Source organism: Brachyistius frenatus, unplaced genomic scaffold (assembly GCF_029030835.1).
Source record: "Brachyistius frenatus isolate BFR_SWC_R1_liver_20210118 unplaced genomic scaffold, ASM2903083v1 Contig_45, whole genome shotgun sequence".
Lineage (NCBI taxonomy): Eukaryota > Metazoa > Chordata > Actinopteri > Embiotocidae > Brachyistius > Brachyistius frenatus.
Window position 1 is genome coordinate 2,221,990 of NW_027210644.1, and position 19,691 is coordinate 2,241,680.

Below are 19,691 nucleotides of genomic sequence, written 5' to 3' on the forward strand. Positions count from 1 at the left end.
CACACACACACACACACACACACACACACACACACACACACACACATGCCGCTGTCCAAACTTTTTTGAAACACACTGCTGGCATCAAATTCAAAATAAGCATATCTTTTTTTTATAATAAAATAATAATACATAAAATTTCAACATTTGATTTGTTGTCGTTGTTCTATTTTCAATTACATAAGGGTTTACATGATTTGCAAATCACTGCATCTGTTTTTATTTACATTTGAGTTTTTTTTACTTTTACTTAAATCAAGAATCTGTACAACTCCCCCACATGTCTAACTGGTAAAGAGAATTACAACTAGAAACAGTAATTATGATTGTACAGTATCTCACCGTTTCACACAGGATTCAATCATGTCACTGGACATGAGCTTCAGTCGTGTCTCCAGGTGTTTACCAAATTCCTCCTCTGGCCAGTGAAGATCTCTGATGAAGGTCTGCAGAGCATCCAATTTCCAGAAGAGATCCTCGGACGTCCCTGAGCCATTACTGCAGAACAACATGTCAGAATTTGGCACTTTGAACACAAGAGCGATTACAAAATGGTGATAAATGGTGTTCTACTCTGCTAAGGTTGATTTAAAAAAAAGTTAATGATATTTTGTGTCATGTATTTTTAATTTAACCTGCCAAGATGATAGTTATCTGATAATGAGTAATAACCCATTTTATTAGTTTTGTGAAAGAGGTATCAAGACAAACAAAATTTTACCACATAAAAAAAAATGCCAACATGTCAAGAGTTCGCAAAATACATGTTCATATTTTAGTGGCTTCCTTGTAGATTCTTTTGAGGCATTACTGAACTCCTGTGAATACACAGTACAGGAAATAGTCACAGTCTGTTTCAATAAATATGGCAATAAAAAGAAGATTTCATGTTTGTGAGTTGCTGGTTGACGGGTTTCCTGGTGGCCCCGGTGCCCAGAGCTGCTGTTTGCTTTGTCTATGAGCCTCTTACCAGCTAAATGTTATTCTGTCAGTGTTTCCTTAGTTTTACTTTAATAACGAAACATGTAATTACATTTTTTTTTTTTTAAATGCTCAAATGGACCTTTGCACAGTGAATACCATGTGATTGTATATGTTTCCACACTGTGCACTGATACAGGATGCACGCTAATACTGTTATCCCCACCACACTGAGTAAAGGGGAAAATTTATGGATAATCTATCCTGTCATTTGCACACCAAGCAATATTAGTTGGTTACACTGTGTGAATGTGTGGGTGCAGGATACATGCTGACTGTGTGTGTTAGTAAAAACTACTGACAGAACAGACAAACCAAAGTACTAAGCTCACAAAAAGAAAGACTGCATTTATTTCGCAGAGGAAATACAAATAAAATATCCCTCATACTTAGATGTGTGGGAACCCCTAATCCATACAGATTCAGGGTTCCCACATATTTCACAGAACTATTTTCAGGATATTTTTAAATCCAAAGGTATTGTGGTCAAGGCCGCATGTGCAATTTAGTCAGTCTTTTCATTGTCTTTTTAATGCTTTAAAAGCACATGTTTATCAGAATGAATGGGGACCCTCAGTTCATTCAAGCCAGCATGTTTAGATAAAGAGGAGTACTGGTACGACCAGGAATACCACTAGATGCTGGTATCTTGTTACCACTGACAACATTATTAAGACCATTTCAACTCTGACTTCAATTCAGTCCAAGCAGACAGAACAAAGGAAAATGCAGACACAGGGGGAACCCTTCTCAACATCTACCCCCAGAAAGCAGGGAGGGTTCCACAACACCAGACAACTCAGGGAAAGGCTTTGGAATGGAAAGAAATGAAAAGATGCAAGTTCATAACAATCACTACTGCAAAGGTAACCTCTCTGTATCTTTCACAGTTTGTAAATGATTTCTTTTTTGGTGGAAGTTTGGCAATTGCAACATGCTGCCAAAGCAATTTTCAGAGCATATATTAATTTAGATCTGGAAAAAGACCTACAGTGGTGCTTTGAAGTGTATAAAACCTTCAGAATGTTCTATATTTCTGCATAAATGTGACTTAAAACATTATTAGATTTCCATACGAGTCATAAAAGTAGATAAAGAAAACCCAATTAAACAAATGCCATAACAAAATTGGTAATTTATTTATTAAGGAAAATTATTCAATATTACATACCAGTAAGTGATAAAAAAAAAGAAAAAAGTATGTGAACCTCTAGGATTAGCAGTTAATTTGAAGGTCAAATTGTAATCAGGTGTTTTCAATTAATAGGATGCTAATCAGGTGTGAGTGGGCGCCCTTTTTCTTTTTTCAAAGAACAAGGATCTATCAAAGTCTGAGCTGCACAACACGCTTGTGGAAGTGTATAGCACAAACAGAGGAGAGCCACTGCTCTCCAAAAGAAATATTGCTCAAATAGACACAAATAGAACCTTTTTGTTTAAATAATAAGTGTTATGCTTGGACAAGGGAAAACACTGCATCAAGCATAAAAAAACCTTATACCATCTTTGAAGTATGGTGGTGATACATGGGCTTCGTTCCAAATGACATGCTTCCCTTAGTACACTAACAAATAGTGTTCTTACATGTTAGGACTCTTACTTGTATAATACTTGAATTTCGAAAGGGTACTGTTATCCCAAATTGCACACTGCAGTTCGGTGCTAATAACTGCAGCATGTGATTGCATCTGCCGGCTTTAATTATTTTACCCCAGAAATTAATGTGATTTTGGACCCTCTGGTTCACACACCCAATAAACACACCGGTGGCTTCAATCCAATAGCAGTATGGTGGTAAATAAACAAGTTTGTGCTGTGTTTTGCAACAGCTACAACTTCCTTAGATGCCTTAATTTGACAATTCTTTACTTAGGTGGTTCCTCCCTTGCCACTTTGTAGTTAAGATGGCAAAAGTTTGATGTGAAAAGTGTCCAGCGTTTCCCATTCATTTTTTGGACCGTTTGAGTACTTATACATAATTCATATATACATGTATACGTATACATGTTCCCATACGTTTAAATGTGAACGCACTAATGCACTCAAAATAGTGAGTGTTAGTACATAAGTACGCCATTTGAAACAGAGCTTTGGTTTGGGCCTAGTTTTGCTGCATCTAGACCAGGACAGCTCTCCAAATTACAACTGCAAATTTTAAAGGAAAACGTCAGGAAATCTATCAGTGTACTAAATCTCAAAATAATGTGGGTCATGCAGCCAGATGACCTTAAAGTGCACAAGTCGTTCCAACAAGGAAAGGTTAAAGAAGAATGAAGTTGATGTTTTAGAATTACCAAATCCAATTCCTGACCTTCATCCGACAGAAATGCTGTGGAAGGACCAGGAGCGAGTAGTTCTTTTGAGGAAAACTACCAACATCCCAGAGTTGTTATTTTCACACAGGGGATCACACTAGATATTGTAAAGTAAAGACTTAAATAGTTTTGTCATTCACAAATATGCAATATTAGATCATTTTCCTCAATAAATACATGACCAAGTTTATCATTTTAGTATAATGTGTTAAATGTTTTGTTGTGTCCAGTCCAAGGCACTGTGCAATAATCCTGCTGTTTAATGAGGAACTTGATTTACCACACCTGTCAAATGGATGGATTATCTTGTCAAAGGTGAAGTGCTCAGTAACACATCATTTAACAAATTCCCAAACAATATTTTAGTGAAATAAACCTTTTGTGTGTCACAAAATATTGATTTTAAAATGTTTGTTTTTCTTTTTATGTATCTGTCATAAGCAGATGTTCTCTTTCCTATTATCATGCTGATTTCAGCATTTCGTTTAAAAGATCACTGTGTACAGCCTCACAGTGATCCTTGGCTTGTTTAAAACATTTTTTTCTACATTGAACAGACTGTGACATAAATTAAGAGGTTTAAGGTAGAGCATTATAAATTGAGTAAATGTGAATTAAAGATCAGATAGTAAAACCAGCAGCCTACTAGCTGATCCTTTCTCTTAGCAGACCTGTGTGTTTGTAATAACTTATTTTCTTCAAATGGTTGGTCTTTTATGGGTTGTTTCTGTCTTCTTGTTAAGCCTTTGCATCTTTCCAGTCCAAACAAAAACACATAAAGGAGTTAAAATGTTGGGCTTTCATTACAAGTTAGTGCTTCTTCCATCCATCCACACACACACTATGCTGTGACATTGGCATGAACGTGGCTTTTGGCCTCTATAAAACATTGGCAACAGACCACCATCTACACATGTTGATTTATGCCTTCCTAAACTTATCTCCACGGGTCCTTTTGGATAGCTATTGAAGGCTTTTATTGTTGCTCTTTGGATATTAGGAAGCCCAAATGAAACAAGTCTATCGTCACTGCTGACACCCTGTTTCTTTTGGAAAGTGAATTTGTTGGTAACTATACAGAGAAGGTTGAATTGCAGCTCTCAGCAAATTTATCACAATGACAACGCCAGGGCTGGTATTTTTGAATATGAATCCACAAGCTCCCAGATGAGGGAGCAGGGATGGATGTGCTGCGGTGACGGCATCACACTCTGCAGGATGCTGCAGTATATGAAGGAAGTTTTACACCTTTCATCTGTGTTGCCTTCAGCAACAACGGAGATCAATGTTTTCAAAGTGCTGTAGATTATGTGTCAAGAGTATTGAAGTGTGATTTTAAAGATAACACACAAAAGTGAAGAATACAAAAATTATTGCATATACCACTAAAATACTAGTATTATAGAAATAAAATTAGGCTACACTTTACTTAAAGGAATGTGCATAACACTGACATGACACATGTAATGAACATTCATCTTTATGAATATTTGTGATTGTGGCCATTAAGTGTCATTCCGTCAATTATGCCCCATTTAACGCAAAGTTGACATTGTTTAGGATGGTTTTGTTGCGACAACAAACCAACAAACCAAGTTAGGATAACATGTTTCTGTTTTTATTAAAGAGCCATTAAGGTACCAGATGACCCAGTTGCTGTGGGGTTGATGCCACGTTCATGCCAAAAACATGTGCGTGTGTCTCAGGCTGTTCAAGGCAGATACACACTGTGAGTCATAATTAGCCATCATCCAGTTTGGTGTAGAAAAGCTTGGTATTTGTGGGAGGTTAACACTTGGCACTGTTAGATTCTGTACTTTGGGCATTTGGAGGTTGACATTGGGCAGAGTGTTTGTTATATTCCTGTGGAGAAAAACAAAATAACAGAAAACAAAAGGAATAGATTCTACATCAAAACTGTGGCAAATGAGTTGTCATAGGCAACAAGTTCAAGATAGATTAAATTCATACTATAGCTGTATACCCGTTAGGACTCCTAAACCTAAATCTTTCTCCCAGCTCAGTGCAGTTTCGAAACCCAACCATGAGAAAGTCCCAATTCCATATTATTTATCTGTTAAAATTTGCATTCAAATCTGTTATCTGCACACAAGTAAAAACACTACACATGTTTGAATGTTGCTGTCAGCATTTATACACTGTGGTTTATTTTTTCAAAATTACTGGACCCTCACATGGTCATCATAATGGTCATCAACACCAAAATGTTAATTTTAGATACACAAGTCTTACATTTAAAGATGTGTTTTGCATGGAGATGCACATCCATGGATTTTGTTATAATGTCTAACAATCTAACAACCTGGCTGTATACTGTATGTGGCTGATGAGGAATCAAAAGCAAGAGCACCCACCTGCAAAGTGAAAATATTTGTTTCTGTGAAGAAGTTAGTAAAGATAAAGAAAATGAAGGCATCCTTACTTAACAGGTTCCCAGGATTCCCTTTCGAAGCCTCTGTGAATGGACTGAGCAATGGAAGACTCCATCAGGTCCACATATCTCACCACCAGGGGGGCATACAGGTCCTGCAGGTGTTTGTGGAACTTCCCATTGCACATGTTACCTGAGAGAGGGAAGATAAAGAAATAAGACATGAAATTTAAAACACAGATACAGTCGTTGATGGATTTGGTGGTACTGTTAACAGCTTATTGAAAAAAATTGCTTCATTTATCTGAAAAAAATGGTGAAATTAAAAGCAATTTTCTCCTGTATACCTGCAGCCTTTGATTTGTCACAGAGTAAAGCAAAGAAAGTTTACACAACTATCAACTATTGTTTCTCCTACAAATATTATGAACAGGTTTAAGGTCCATGGAACTGCAGTCAAACTGCCTGGATGCAACAGCAAGAGGAAAACTGACCCCAGATTGAACATAAAGATGGTGGTAATGGTAGTCAAAGAAAGAAGAACTCCAAGGTCTAGGTACATCAGTCTCTGATTGCAGCATGTTTCACTTTATGAGCGCAGTGGGCTCAAAATCTTGTGTTGAATCACATCAGCTCTATGTTCACAGATGAAAAGATGAAGTTTTCCAAGAAAAGAACACCGTACCTGCTGTGAAACATGGTTCTGTTTTAGGGCTGCTTCGCTGCCTTCAATCTGTGCAGAGCTAAATGAAATCACAAGACTACCGAGGCATTCTGGAGCAAAACATGCTGCCCAATGTGAGAAAGCTCTGTCTCAGGCACATGTCATGGGTCCTACAACAAGATAATGACCCAAAACACACAACTAAAATCACCCAGAAAGACCCAGAACAAAACATTAGGCTGTTCTTAAGTAGCATTGTATGATTCCTGATATGAATCCTATCAAACATCTATGGAAAGATCTGAAACATGCCGACTGCAGAAGGCAGCCTTCCAACCTGAGACAGCTGAAGCAGTTTGCTCTGGAAGACTGGACGACACCACCTGCTGAGAGGTGCAGAAGTCTCACTGAAAGCTACACAAGTCAATTATTTGTAGTGATTGCCTCTGAAGGTCCAACAAAATATTAAGTTAAGGGTCCCGATAAATTTGTCATTGCCATTTAAATTTGTTTCATTATCTAAAGTATTTTGTAATCCATATTTAATACAAATCCTACTCTGCTTTTGATTTAACAATGATAGAGGCCGATCACTTTTTCAGTTTTATATTATTCCAGTGAAAATTGTGTTGTTTTTTTTTGTGTGTGTTTTATCATGGAAGGGTAACAAAAAATTCACCCACAATAGTAAATCTGTTTGGTACATTTCCTAGTGTGAGGGAAACTTATTTTCAGCTGAAACGCTCCTTCATCTGCAGATTTATGGACACACATTGAAGGCCTGTTAGTCAGGGTTTTCAGTCATCTTTCTCAAGTCATTTAACACAAGAGACACTCCTCTGATTTAGTCACTACATATGTACATGCAGGCAGTGCAACAGCTCATGTTGGGTTACAACATGAAGGGCAGAGAGAGAAATAATAAAAAAAATTTAAAAAAAAAATAAAATTAAAAAAAGCCCTGTCCATGGTGGTGATAATGAACAATGACAGAAGAGGTTGGTGTTTGTGGCTCTTCATTAGCAGGTATGACACAGCATTTCCACTCTTCGATCTTTCCAAACAAAAGGTCGGAGTCTCGGGTGTTTCTAAATCCAACCCGTCACACACATTCCCCCCAGTCTCCACCGGCTCCCAACTGGTAAAAAGGCAACACTGACAAAGACCACAGGAGATAAAATGGAGGCCAGTGTGTGCTAATGTGATGCCTCACGGCTCCATGCAGTGTGTCTGCTTTTCCTCTCTCTCTCTCTCTCTCTCTCTCTTTGTTTTTCTCTCCCCCTCTGAGCATGTGTGTGTTTGTGTTGGCATTGGAGTCAAGGTCGATGATACACAGTAGGTGCAATGTTTGTTGTGTTCCCTGATTGCCACTATACCAATTAGCCACTTGAGCGGCTGCTGTCCACTTGGATGTGTTGTGTCCAGGAGTGTGTTCGCAGGGCTTTCCCTGGCCCAGCTACCACTGCTTTAGACCTCATTAACTCCTCGAATGGCAGCCCGACTTTGGCGCCTGTCTAGTGCTTCGGCTATTTACTGCTACATAAGTGCACCGCTTTGGGGCAACAGAGCAGATGACCTTCTGTGGAAAAGATGTCCCTGTGATGATATGCTTTACTAAACTGTGTTTGTTTCACTGTATGGGCAGTGGGGGGCTCTGCTGGGTCGTTCATTGGTACTAGAAGATTGTTTGTTGTGGTTGTTCACAGCAAGATCCTCTGTTGCCACCATGCTACACAACTACTGTCCCCAACAAAAGCCCTATTTCCTCCTGTTTGAGTAGATTTTGATAAGATCCACTGTCTCCACCTATTTTGGGAAATTACTGACCTATTCTTTAATGACACTTCATATTCATGAGCTGTTCAGAAGATTAAAAAAATATATATGTAAAAAAAGAAAGTAATCTGTTATTTGTTTTTGGTGTTGTTTTGTATGGAATTATTTTTTCGAAAAAGTTTTAAGAGCAAGAGTTTTTCTTACACTTTGTTTATGAAAACACAAGAATGGACAATAAAATGATCAGCATTACAAATTATCCATCATTTTGTTGGTTTTGATCACGAACTAGAGAATTTTGCTTACAAAGCCTTGTTATTGTCTCTCAAATGGGACACAATAAATATATATATATATATATATATATATATATATATGTTCCAGCTGATTTAATTAGAAACTCAATTTGTAACACACAAGAAGATTTACAGTCTGTGGGTGTTTTTGTTTTTTTGTCACTGTATTATTGCCAGCACTCTTTTTACTGCTGCCTAGTGTAGCTATGTCCCCTGCTATGCACTTCAATTGCTATCTGCACATAATTGACCATGTGTAGCAAATGAGAAAGAGGCCAATTTGATGACATTAACAAATGAGAATAACGAGCTATTTGCAGTCATCTCTGTTCAGCTGAATAAGTGGACCTCGCTCTGCCTTCTCCTTGACTCCCAGCTGACAAAACTGAAAAGGGGAAGCATTCCCCAGGGACAATTAGCACCCCGCAGATTGAGTCCGCATTGTGAACACTGAAGTGGATCCTTTACAGGACCACGGACAGCTCCACTGTCTTCCTGCAGGCAAGTGCATGCAGTTCATTAGAGAGATGGCTGGCCTGCAGCAACCAACATCAAGACCATACCATTATCTTCAGTCAGACATGCCTGGCCATGTACACACACACACAGACACACACACACACACACACACACACACACACACACACACACACACACACACACACACACACACACACACACACACACACACACACACACACACACACACACACACACACACACACACGATTCAGTATGTGAACCGCCCCAGGCCAAATGTACATCTCACGTTGGCAGGTGTGAGACATTTGAGGGATGTTTCAGGGTCGACAGTGGCTTTAAAGCTCCATTACAAAGGGTTTTGATTTTTGTAGTTGATTATGATAACAGAACTGGGTGATAAAACACCATAAACACTGATCACAACAAAGGTTTTCTTTGTTATAAATTGTTTATCCACTTTTGAAGGGGTACATTAGTGCTGTCTTGTGAACTTTTAGTTGATCAATTAATTGTCATACAAACAACTGTGATTGCTGATTTAATTGTCTTTTTCAGTTCATGTTATGCTGCTATTCTACTGTAAGCTTGATCATAGTTTAATAATACACCTTATGTAGAAGAAGAGCCAATTTATTGGCTGTTGGTGTTTGGCTTTGCCACTAAATCCATGATGATAAAAAAAAACAGATGCTCATAGAAATGCGACCGATCAAGTATTAGATAAACAATCAAGACTGCAAGGTAAACAGTTCTTGACGCCAATTCTCCACTCGTGTGCCATTAAATCATAGCAGAAAAAGAGGGCGCAACGAGGTGACGTCATTAAAAGAGCACCAGTCAAACCTTCAACAGTGAAAAAATGCCTGCTAATGTTCATACAGATGAATGGAAACGATTCTAATATATTTACAGAATGATCAAAGTTAGCTCAAATATTCAGGTGATTATTACGACAGACCTAAGGTATATTACATGAATTCACCAACAGCTATTGTAGCTACTATAAAACATGCTATTTACCAAGATTGGTAAAGCAGGGTTGGAAATTTCTTTCAAAGGCTGAATAGATAATAGTGACAAGTGCTACTTTAATCACAACAACCTTAAACATAACGAGCTGTAAATAAGTTAACATGTCAACAAGATTTCGGGGGTTAGTACCAATATATATAGGGGAGGCCACAGACTTAGTTTATCACCTAATAATGATATCTAAAAAAACAAAAAACAATGGATTGTATATGGTTCAAAATGAGGGATTTCAACTGTTGGTGATATCACCAATATCGCCTATTTCTGCTTACAAATACAAATAATAGTGACTGAAATGAATGCATAAATTGCAAATATAGTAGTCAGCATGATGTTTGGCATGAGTCAAAATGTTTCAACTTTTATAAAATGACAAAATGAGAAAAAGGAAAATAACAGGAAGTACTAGTCATGGTAAAATTTGCATTTAGGCTTGATGCTATCTAGCTAACAGCTACAGATGAGGTGTGTACAGTAAGGTATGGTAAGTAACTGTTAGTGGAAAAAAAATCATAGACTGTAAAGCTCATCTGTCAAATTTGAGTAAGGTGAAAATGTTCAACTTTAATTTGTTAAACTTGTATTAATGTAAATGGTGTACATTGCATGATTCATGTGTGTTTTGACAATGAGATTATATCGCAATTGATATTTACATTGGATGTTACCCCTGATCATGGCGGCATCCCACATTAGATCACTTCAGGCACATTCAGCCACTTCAGTCTCCTTTGCTATCTTTTAAATATTTTCTTTTAATAGCTTTTCACTCACAGTCCATCCTCAGGAAGTCGTTGATCAGCTGGAAGAGAGGGAAACTGTCCCAGCTGTCAGGTGGCTGAACTTCAAGAGCTGCGTCCATATCGGCTGAGTAGAGACACAGGAAGGTTTCAGCATGCTCCACCATCAGGTCTGACCACCACGCAAAGGCCTTGAGATGGACAGAAGGAAAGACAGAGAAGGAAGAGAGACAGAATCCAAGGAGCAGAAGAAATTCAAGAAGTTGAGAGTGAAAGAAAGAAGAGAAATTAGACACATAGAGAATACATACAGTGTAAGTGCTCCCCAATGAGCACTTATACTGCTTTGAGAATTTACAGGAAACAATTTGAATCACATTTACCATAAAGTCTGAGGAGGAAATGTAACTCTATTGCACAGGCTCTTGGCTCCCTCTCTCTCACTTTTCACCATATGAAATCAAGTTGTTGCCTCAACGACTTCACTGTGTGATCTCCGGGGAAGGATTCTTCACAACTCGAAGCAGAAACAACAGTGCTTGGGCACGGAAAATCACACGCTTTTCTGTTGGCTCACAGAGGAAACAGCAGCAGCTCCTTGACAGGCATGGCAGGGAGCTACTTAAACACTCACCCGCAGCTCCTTCAGTGAGTCAATCAGAAGAAAGGAGCTAGTGAGCTGTGCCATGCTCATATCTCCCCATCGAGTAAAGGCAGTGGAGTGACAGTTAGGGACCGGGCTACTCTCATGCACATCAAAAACACTTGCTTTTCTCCATGCACCTCCACTCTTGGCGGGCCTCTTAAGAGGGACCCCTGATGATCCATGGTATTTGCTCATTCACATCAAGCTGTCAACACTGTAATGTGAATGTACCCACTGGCATACGTGGCGGTGGTGGTGGGGTTCATGCACTTGCCATGGGAGCTCTTAGCAGTGGATATTTGGTGCGGGACAGTTGGAAAGAAGATACCTCCAGTCAGTGCCACTCATGTAATCATCATTTTTATATTTGAGACTTTTCTCATTTTCATTTCAGATCATAAACATAAATAAATGAACCAAAAATAGAAAAATAAACTTGATAGTTCTGACACTTCACCAAATATTTTAAAAGCATGTCTTAAGACTCTTCTTTCAACACTCTCCTGGACTACAAACCAATTTCCAGGGTGAAGACAAAGATTTATGATTTGAAGGTGCTTGTAGGCTGCACCCCCAATTATTAAACCAAACAAAGATGGCGGCCAGAAATGACAGCTGCTTATTAAACTTCCATGAACGTGATGAACTGTTTAGCTTTAAAACTGCATTTTAAGTCTCGAAGTTCCAACAGCATTAATAATTATTGTTTACCCAATCATGGAAAGGCAATGAGAGGGTATTTAAGCAAGGAACTGGTGTCTGGTACTTTAATTTGGAACACAAAAATCTTTGTTGTACATCAGCAATTACAATGGTCTAATGGTCCTTTCGTTGGCCTGTCGTGGCGACTCAGATATTTCACTAAATAATGTGGATGAAGTAGATCAAGAAACAATGACAATCTCATGCTGTGGCCTCGCCATCAAAATGAAAATGTCCTTAAACACACACAGATTGACAGAGAAATTTCAGAACAAATGGGACATCTCAAAAAGTTGTTTGCTCACACTGCAGGACAACAGACTTGTGCTCACTTGAAACAGTAGGTCCTACACGTGTTTAAAAGCCACCAAGAGCCCAGATTTAATTCAACATCAACATTTTATTTTAATGTCATTTATTTGTGTGAGAATTCTTCTCATCCAGACCAACCCAGATGTGCATGTACCATGTATCAGGACTGTCAGAGTCTGAAGAACTTTAGTCGTATAGGGCACCATCATAACCCTAACACTGTATCTACATGCCATCTTTGTTTAGGTAGCTATTACCTTCTCATCGCCATTTTTCTAGGAGGCTGCATATGCCTTGAATTTATATTCCCCTCTGCTATATTTCTATTAGTGGCAGGACAGAAGCGTCTCAGAGGTTTAGGGGCATATATTTACAAATGCAAGTTTTGTTAAACAGCCTGTTGCAGTTTTATTAATCTTTTTTTTTTTATAAAACTGTGGATCATTTCTACATTGAATGTGGTTATCTGTGTAAAAGTCTTCAAGTTACAACTGGTGATTACATGTGAGGCATAAAATGGGCCTAGTAAATATGAGCAAAAACCAGCATTAGAGCTACATCAGTGGTAATTAATAAACGGTAATTGCACTGAATTATAACAATCTTGTGCTCTGATTGTGTTCACATTGTGAACTGACCAAAACAGCAACATAATTGTTTAGGTTGGAGTCTAACGCCGGTTAGGCTTGTTCACCAATGTGCTCACATAACTTGGTAAACAACAGCATGACTTTTGTTTAAATGCAAGGGGAGGGATCATGTTATCCCTGATCACACAAAGCATGCCTCACACTTCCCCCATTGTGTGTGCTGAGGGATCCAAAGGAGACAAATGGGTTGCTTTAGGAAAAAATAACATGACCCAACACCTTCCCCGAGCTTACTAACTAGACTTGGTGGAATAGATAATACATAATACAAGAAACGGGTAATATTCAGGGATGATTTCGGATAGACTCCCAGAAAACAAGGTACAGAGTTGCAACAAAAAAATACCCATTCAGCACCAAAAGTCACAACTCTGTACTTTGCTTCTTCAGAGCGTAGATTAATGAGTTTGACAAATAAAGCACGCTGCCTAAGTGCTTGTCTCTGCTCCTTATCACCAAGGGCAAAACGGTTGCTAGCTCAGAAACCACAAGCACTTGATTAGCAGTGGCCACAAGCTGAAAGGGGTTGTGGGTCATTGTTGCGATGGGAAACATTATTGATCCTCTACAACAAAAGCTGTATCATGCAAAGGACTTTTAATATGGGTAGGATAGAGAATGGGCATATGCTCTAAGACAATCACATACCTCTTTTCCCTGTTCAAACAATTCCCCGCAAACCAAATAAATCATTAAAATAAAAAGCAAAAAGGAAGTGAGTCAGTTTTGTTTTGGTTAAATAACAAGGTCACAAATGTAATGTACTATATGTAAGTATCAAAGCTGAAAGACTTAAATGAAAGCAAACCTTCAGAATGCATATTATTTACTGCATTTCTTTTCCCTCTGTCTTCATGTTTTGTGTTGCTTTCCTTCAGTATCCTTTCAGCTCAGTGTAAACAGAGAAGCTGCTCTGCTGTGAGACCATGACTGATAGTTCTCCACTACTACTTAGAGTGTGTACTTTGTGTCAGGCCTACTGTGCACATAATACATACAGTAGCATGATGATTCGACGCAGGTGGGCAATGGGGATCTGTGTTGTACTATTTAGAAGCTAAATGTACCAACAGTCAGGAGCACTACAATATAACCTGTTGAATTCATCTATTATCTATTTATTAATTAATTTTGAGGTGCACTGTAGGTTTGAAGATTTTAAAAACTGTAATGGACATAAATGTAAACATATTAAATGGAAAGTCTATCAACTGAAGTCAATCAATATCCCCAACATAAACCAAACTCTGTTACTGATACATCTATTGTAACAGTTTGAGAAAAGTGGCCCTATGGGGTACTCCTCTCAAACTGGAATATGGCTCAGCTACACAGGTTTCTGACCAAACAAAGGTGCAGCATGAGGATCTCGCTGCACAGGCTTCTTGCAGACTTTTTCATTGCTCCTCGTACATCGCATCATTTAACTAGTTTTAGGATAGCTGTTTACTTTTTGAGGAACCAAATGGCTGGTTGCAATTGATTGGCAGACAACTCTGTCTCCTATCAACACAATAAGGAAATGTTGTTAATTAACATACTGAGCATTAAAGTAGCTCTTTCAGGTTAGGAAAATACAGGAGTCTGGTTGGTACAGAAAAAGTTTAAAGTGACTTGACACGTGTTTATCTGCATTTAGTCAGAACCACCATCCTCCCCTGATAGTGCTGTTGTTGCCTAAACCACAGACTGGAGTCTGGATGTGACCCCCAATTTCAGCCCCGACCTATTCCTGTTAATTCTGATGCAGTCATAAATGCAGCACCTCTTTTATTCAAATAAATGTTTTTTGTGAACATTTTTCAGCCAGTAATTGTGTTGCACCCCACTATAACTGAGAAACATAATTTCAAGGAAACACGGTTTGGCAGTCACTATAATATTATAATGATTTCACATCAGAAAAATATCATCAGCTCACTGAAAGAAGAGACAACATTTGACTGAATATCTTAATTATAACTTAAATATTTTACAATAATTACACAGATTAATATCATAGTCAAATACATCTGATTAAATCAGGTATGTAAAACAAGGATATTGGACATTCAACTTGCCAAAATGTCTTTTAAATGATTCAGTATTTGCTGACAGTGTTTCTTACCTACAGACATCCTGATGTCATTCTTAAATTGTTACCTATCAATATTAAATACATCTCTTTTGTAGAAGCTCACGGAACTCAGTAACATTCTTTCACTAATGATATTTATTCATTATACAAGGAGCTGAGATAGGTAGAACACAATTCATGCTGATCACTAGTTTTAACCAGCCCAAGCAAGCCACACTGCTAGTAAACCACGTGGTGTGTGTGTGTGTGTGTGTGTGTGTGTGTGTGTGTGTGTGTGTGTGTGTGTGTGTGTGTGTGTGTGTGTGTGTGTGTGTGTGTGTGTGTGTGTGTGTGTGTGTGTGTGTGTGTGTGTGTGTAGATGCATGCACATATACCAGCACACGAACCTCAGCATGGTGTTCCTCATTCTGCTGAAGCACTTCGATCACCAGCTCAGCCAGACGGATGGTGTCCTCCAGTTTTTTGGCAGGGGTGAGTAACCGCCCCACATTCTCTGGAGCACAAAGGTCAAAGATCAGTGTGGACTGAAAGATCCATCAGTATCTACTCATTTATGAACAAAGGCTCTTGACTCTCTATTCATGCAAGCTAAGGTGTTTAAGAGCAACCGTGCTTTGAGATATGTTTCTTCTTTGATACAGTATTTATATTGTACAAAGGTAACCGACATGCATGTTATCCTTCCTACTCCCAAACAATGGAGCTTAAGGATTAAGTCACTCACAAATTTTGGATATAGCTGTTGCCTCAAAAGTGATCCTTAGTCCAGTCTATAGCCTCATCCTGAATCATCGGGACAATCTCATAGTCATATTAAAAAGCATGAAATTCCATCTTGTTATAATTAGGGCTGGGTACTAGACCTTCATACTTTTGTCCGAAAGGCTAAATCACGATTCAAAATTGAAAATATATCTGGTCAGATTTTGGCTGACTTAAATTGCACTGATCCTTACTTTGTTCTATAATTTTTGGAGGCAAAGTTTAAGTGTGACATTAAACGCACTGTATGTTTAACCCAGCCCTATTTATAATGTAATTTTAGGTTTAACTCATTGTGTGATGACAACAGTATTTCCTTTAGTGTTGAAAAGCACTGTTGGGTGGCTAGAAGTAGTAATGGCCTGTAGTATCAAGCTAATGAGTCAAATCTCTGTCACTGTGACAGAACAATGATGATGTCATCCAGAGAAACATGGGCGTAATGAGGGATGTAAACAGCATGTACACCGAACACTCATCATGCAGTACTGTGGCCATGTTGTGTTTATCTTCACAGGCTGCAAATTATTATTGTTTTGGGGGTTGAAGTTTCATATCAATGTACTGTTATTAAGATGCACTGATGAGCCAAAACATTCTGACCACTCACAGATGATGTGAATAAAGTTGATCATATCATGACAACAGCTCATGTCAAAGTCTGGGATATGTCAAGCAGTAAGCGAATGGTTGGTTCTTATAGTCAGCATCTTGGATGTAGCAGAAATGGGCAGGTGTGAACACCTGAGCTACTGTGACAGGGGCCAAGAACGTATGGCCAGAAGACAAGGTTGGAGAATCACTGAAAACCGTTGCTTCCACTCAGTAAAGTCACCTAGCAACAATTAGTCCAAGGAGGAACAGACCTGGAACCGGGTGAGAGGGTGTTGCAGGCTGGAACAAGACATTTACAGACTTAAAGGATCTCATGCAAACGTCTTGGTGCCTGATACCACAGGACAATTTAGAGGCTTTGTTGAGGACATGCCACGGGACTCAGAGCTGTTGTGGTGGTATGCAACCAACCATCCCATATTACTCAGAGACGGACCTAATATGTTGGCTCATCAGTGTAGACTGCACAACATGGGATTTTGACTTTCATGTCTTTAGCATGTTCAGTGGGAGGTCAGAAATTATACCATGGCCAGAAAATGTACTGTTTCTTATTAGTTGGACATATGCCAGGAGGCATCAACTATACGTGGTTTTGTCTGACTGGTGCTTTTTGACAGAGGCCATGGTATAAGCATGATAATTAACTCCAAGGTGCATATTTATTTATAAGTATATATGAATATATATACATATATATAAATAAACACACACACACACACACGTACACAAAATAGAGTAACATTATCCGGGACAAATTGACTGGCTGGGGTTCTAAAAGACTGGGAATTTTTTTGGGATGAAATTAAACTGTATTACCATCAACCCAAAGGTTGGTTTGATAGCAAACGTATATGTAGGTAGAGCAGACAATTAAGCCCATTGTGTTGAACATTATTCATCTTACAATGCAGCCAACCAGAATGCAGCAGGTTCCTGGTGGGACTGGATCATAGAGTTGACTCTGGTAATTCAGATATGGAAAAAAAATTCTCTTTTCTATTTCACTAAATTTGTGAAACCTATAATCCCTTTGACATGGTTCTTGGAGGAAAGCTTGTTTGCAGTCTAAGTTCAATTTTGTTCTACGTTGTTTAATGCCAGTGCTGACGAGACCCCACATTGCACAATGTGCAACCTTAGCATGAGGCATAGGTTAATTCCTCTTGTGCCATTTCAAAAACCAAACAGACTTTTTTTGTCCTCCCAAAAATCTGATTTCTCCCAAAACAAAGGCAAAACAAAGTTTCTGCCTGATGTAATCAAACACCCTTAAGATGTTCCTGAGATATTGCATTCACAAGACTCGAATGGACATAAAACCACTGAATCAAATTATTTCATCCTCGAGTTCAAGTGAACATTTGTGAACAATTTTAAGATATCCTGATGTATCACAAGATTGATAAAGACGGAGAGACAACCAGCAAACATAATACCGCTGGTCAAAGCAGTCACTGACGCAGATGTATAGAAAAACATGCAAACCATGACAACATATTACATCAGTTTTAACCTCTCTTCCCTAATTTCATGTTTTAAGCAAAGCTTTGTAACTAATTTGTATTGGGAAAAGTCAGCAGACAATGGTCAATTCTAAAAGAAAATTGTGTAGCAGAAGTACAAGTATGGAAAAACCACTGAAGAAAAGTTTTTCACAAAGTATTTAGTATTTAGCTCAAACTGTTTATTGGTCATATCAGACAGGATAATGCTGTAGCAGCAAAACCCTTGATTGTATTGTATCAAACACTGAATGTGTATGAATTCCACTTTTCACACGTAATTTATTTTTTGTTTTCTTCTTTCAAAAGTCTCACTTTAAGATTAAATGTATAAACTTTATCTTTGACGAAGGCATTCTTGGCAAACCTCTATAAATCACTGTTTTGAAGGGAATCTTAAAATGCTGCTTTGTTTTTGTTTTTGTCATTGTGCCTGTTTTTTTTCTCGATCTATGTTTGACAAATGCCATTAAATTTGTTTCTAAGAGGGGGAAATACTGCTTGAACACACCTCACCTTCCTATTGAGTTAATTGTTCAACCAGCTCAACAATTCAAGTGAGTTAAAACATTATCATGTGGAAGTAAAGATACAGTATGTCTTGTGTGTAATGGTGTACTCAGCACCATCATCCTATTGGATAAGAACCCACACAAAAATACTGATATAAAGAGTCTTAGTCTGACATGCCAGAGTCATGACTGTGCTCAGTCCAGCGACCACTTGAGATCGTGTAGCTCAGAAATGTTGTTGACCAGAGAGCAGATGATGAGTGGTTGCCTGCTGGAACTTAAGTCATGCCAACATGGCTGAAAGCTCCCATAGAATGGGACTTGTGTCCTGCTTCAATGGGGAAATTGTTAGGATTTAGTCATGTCTTTCAAGTCAGGGTTATTATGTAAGAGTTATGAAGTCTAGGAAATTAAAGAAAAGATGTTTTCTGTTTGTTGTTCAATTGTATATTCTAAAATCAGGCCAGCTAGTCGACAGATTGACAGGTTCATAATATTTGCCTGTCCCTATCCTAAAAGCAGTCAGTGGTCTATAACACTGAAATAGAGTTTATATGCTGTGATCATTCCTCTGTTTTATAATGACCTCAAGAGATCCCCTTCCTCTTTTCTCTATTTCTCTCACACTAAGTTCAGGTTTCACTGGATGCAGTGCTTGATCTTGGCTGTTCAGTTGAGACAAAAGATCATAGATTTCTGTTTTTACGGAGAATTCCGGTTTATTTCAACCGTACTCCATATTAATGTTGCTATTCTGTTTCTATAGATCATGCTAACTTTGCACTCTCTAACTCTGTTGTGCTCCCTCTTAAAATGAATCTCCCCATTTGTCAAACATCAATTCATTGATTCTCTCCTGTTATTTTTTTTTTTTCCTGTAAAAGCACTTCCTTTGGTTTTGGTTTTAAAGTATGGGCGTCGCTTGGATAAGACCTAATTTGATCTTGGATTTTATATTATCATAAAAGTGCAATTATTGCAAACCTGCTTTTTTCTTCTTTTTTTTTTCACTTTATTAATCCCCGAGGGGAAATTTCTTTGCTACAGCAGGGGGGCTCTCAGGGGGGAGCTGCTGCAATAGGCTGCCACTAGCGCGGCGCCAGGTAACCTGACCTGAGGTGCATGTTTTTGGATGATGGGAGGAAGCCGGAGAACCCGGAGAGAACCCACGCAAGCACAGGGAGAACATGCAAACTCCGCACAGAAAGGCCCAGGACCGTATTCGAACCCG

The 19,691-nt window shown here is 38.5% G+C and overlaps 1 protein-coding gene across 4 annotated transcripts in view; it reads right to left on the reverse strand.

Moving 5' to 3' along the window:
• Window positions 1-19,691, reverse strand: part of cadpsa (Ca2+-dependent activator protein for secretion a) — a 173,929-nt gene that overhangs the window by 52,244 nt on the left and 101,994 nt on the right. For 2 of the 4 annotated variants that reach the window (XM_069703250.1, XM_069703251.1), the window contains 5 exons: window positions 15,453-15,559; window positions 10,714-10,870; window positions 5,740-5,881; window positions 5,025-5,159; window positions 343-498 (listed from right to left, as the gene is read on the reverse strand). In XM_069703250.1, the coding sequence (XP_069559351.1) occupies window positions 343-498; window positions 5,025-5,159; window positions 5,740-5,881; window positions 10,714-10,870; window positions 15,453-15,559 (697 nt within the window). The remainder of the gene's footprint in view (window positions 1-342; window positions 499-5,024; window positions 5,160-5,739; window positions 5,882-10,713; window positions 10,871-15,452; window positions 15,560-19,691) is intronic. The other 2 variants (XM_069703253.1, XM_069703252.1) reach the window with 1 other exon arrangement.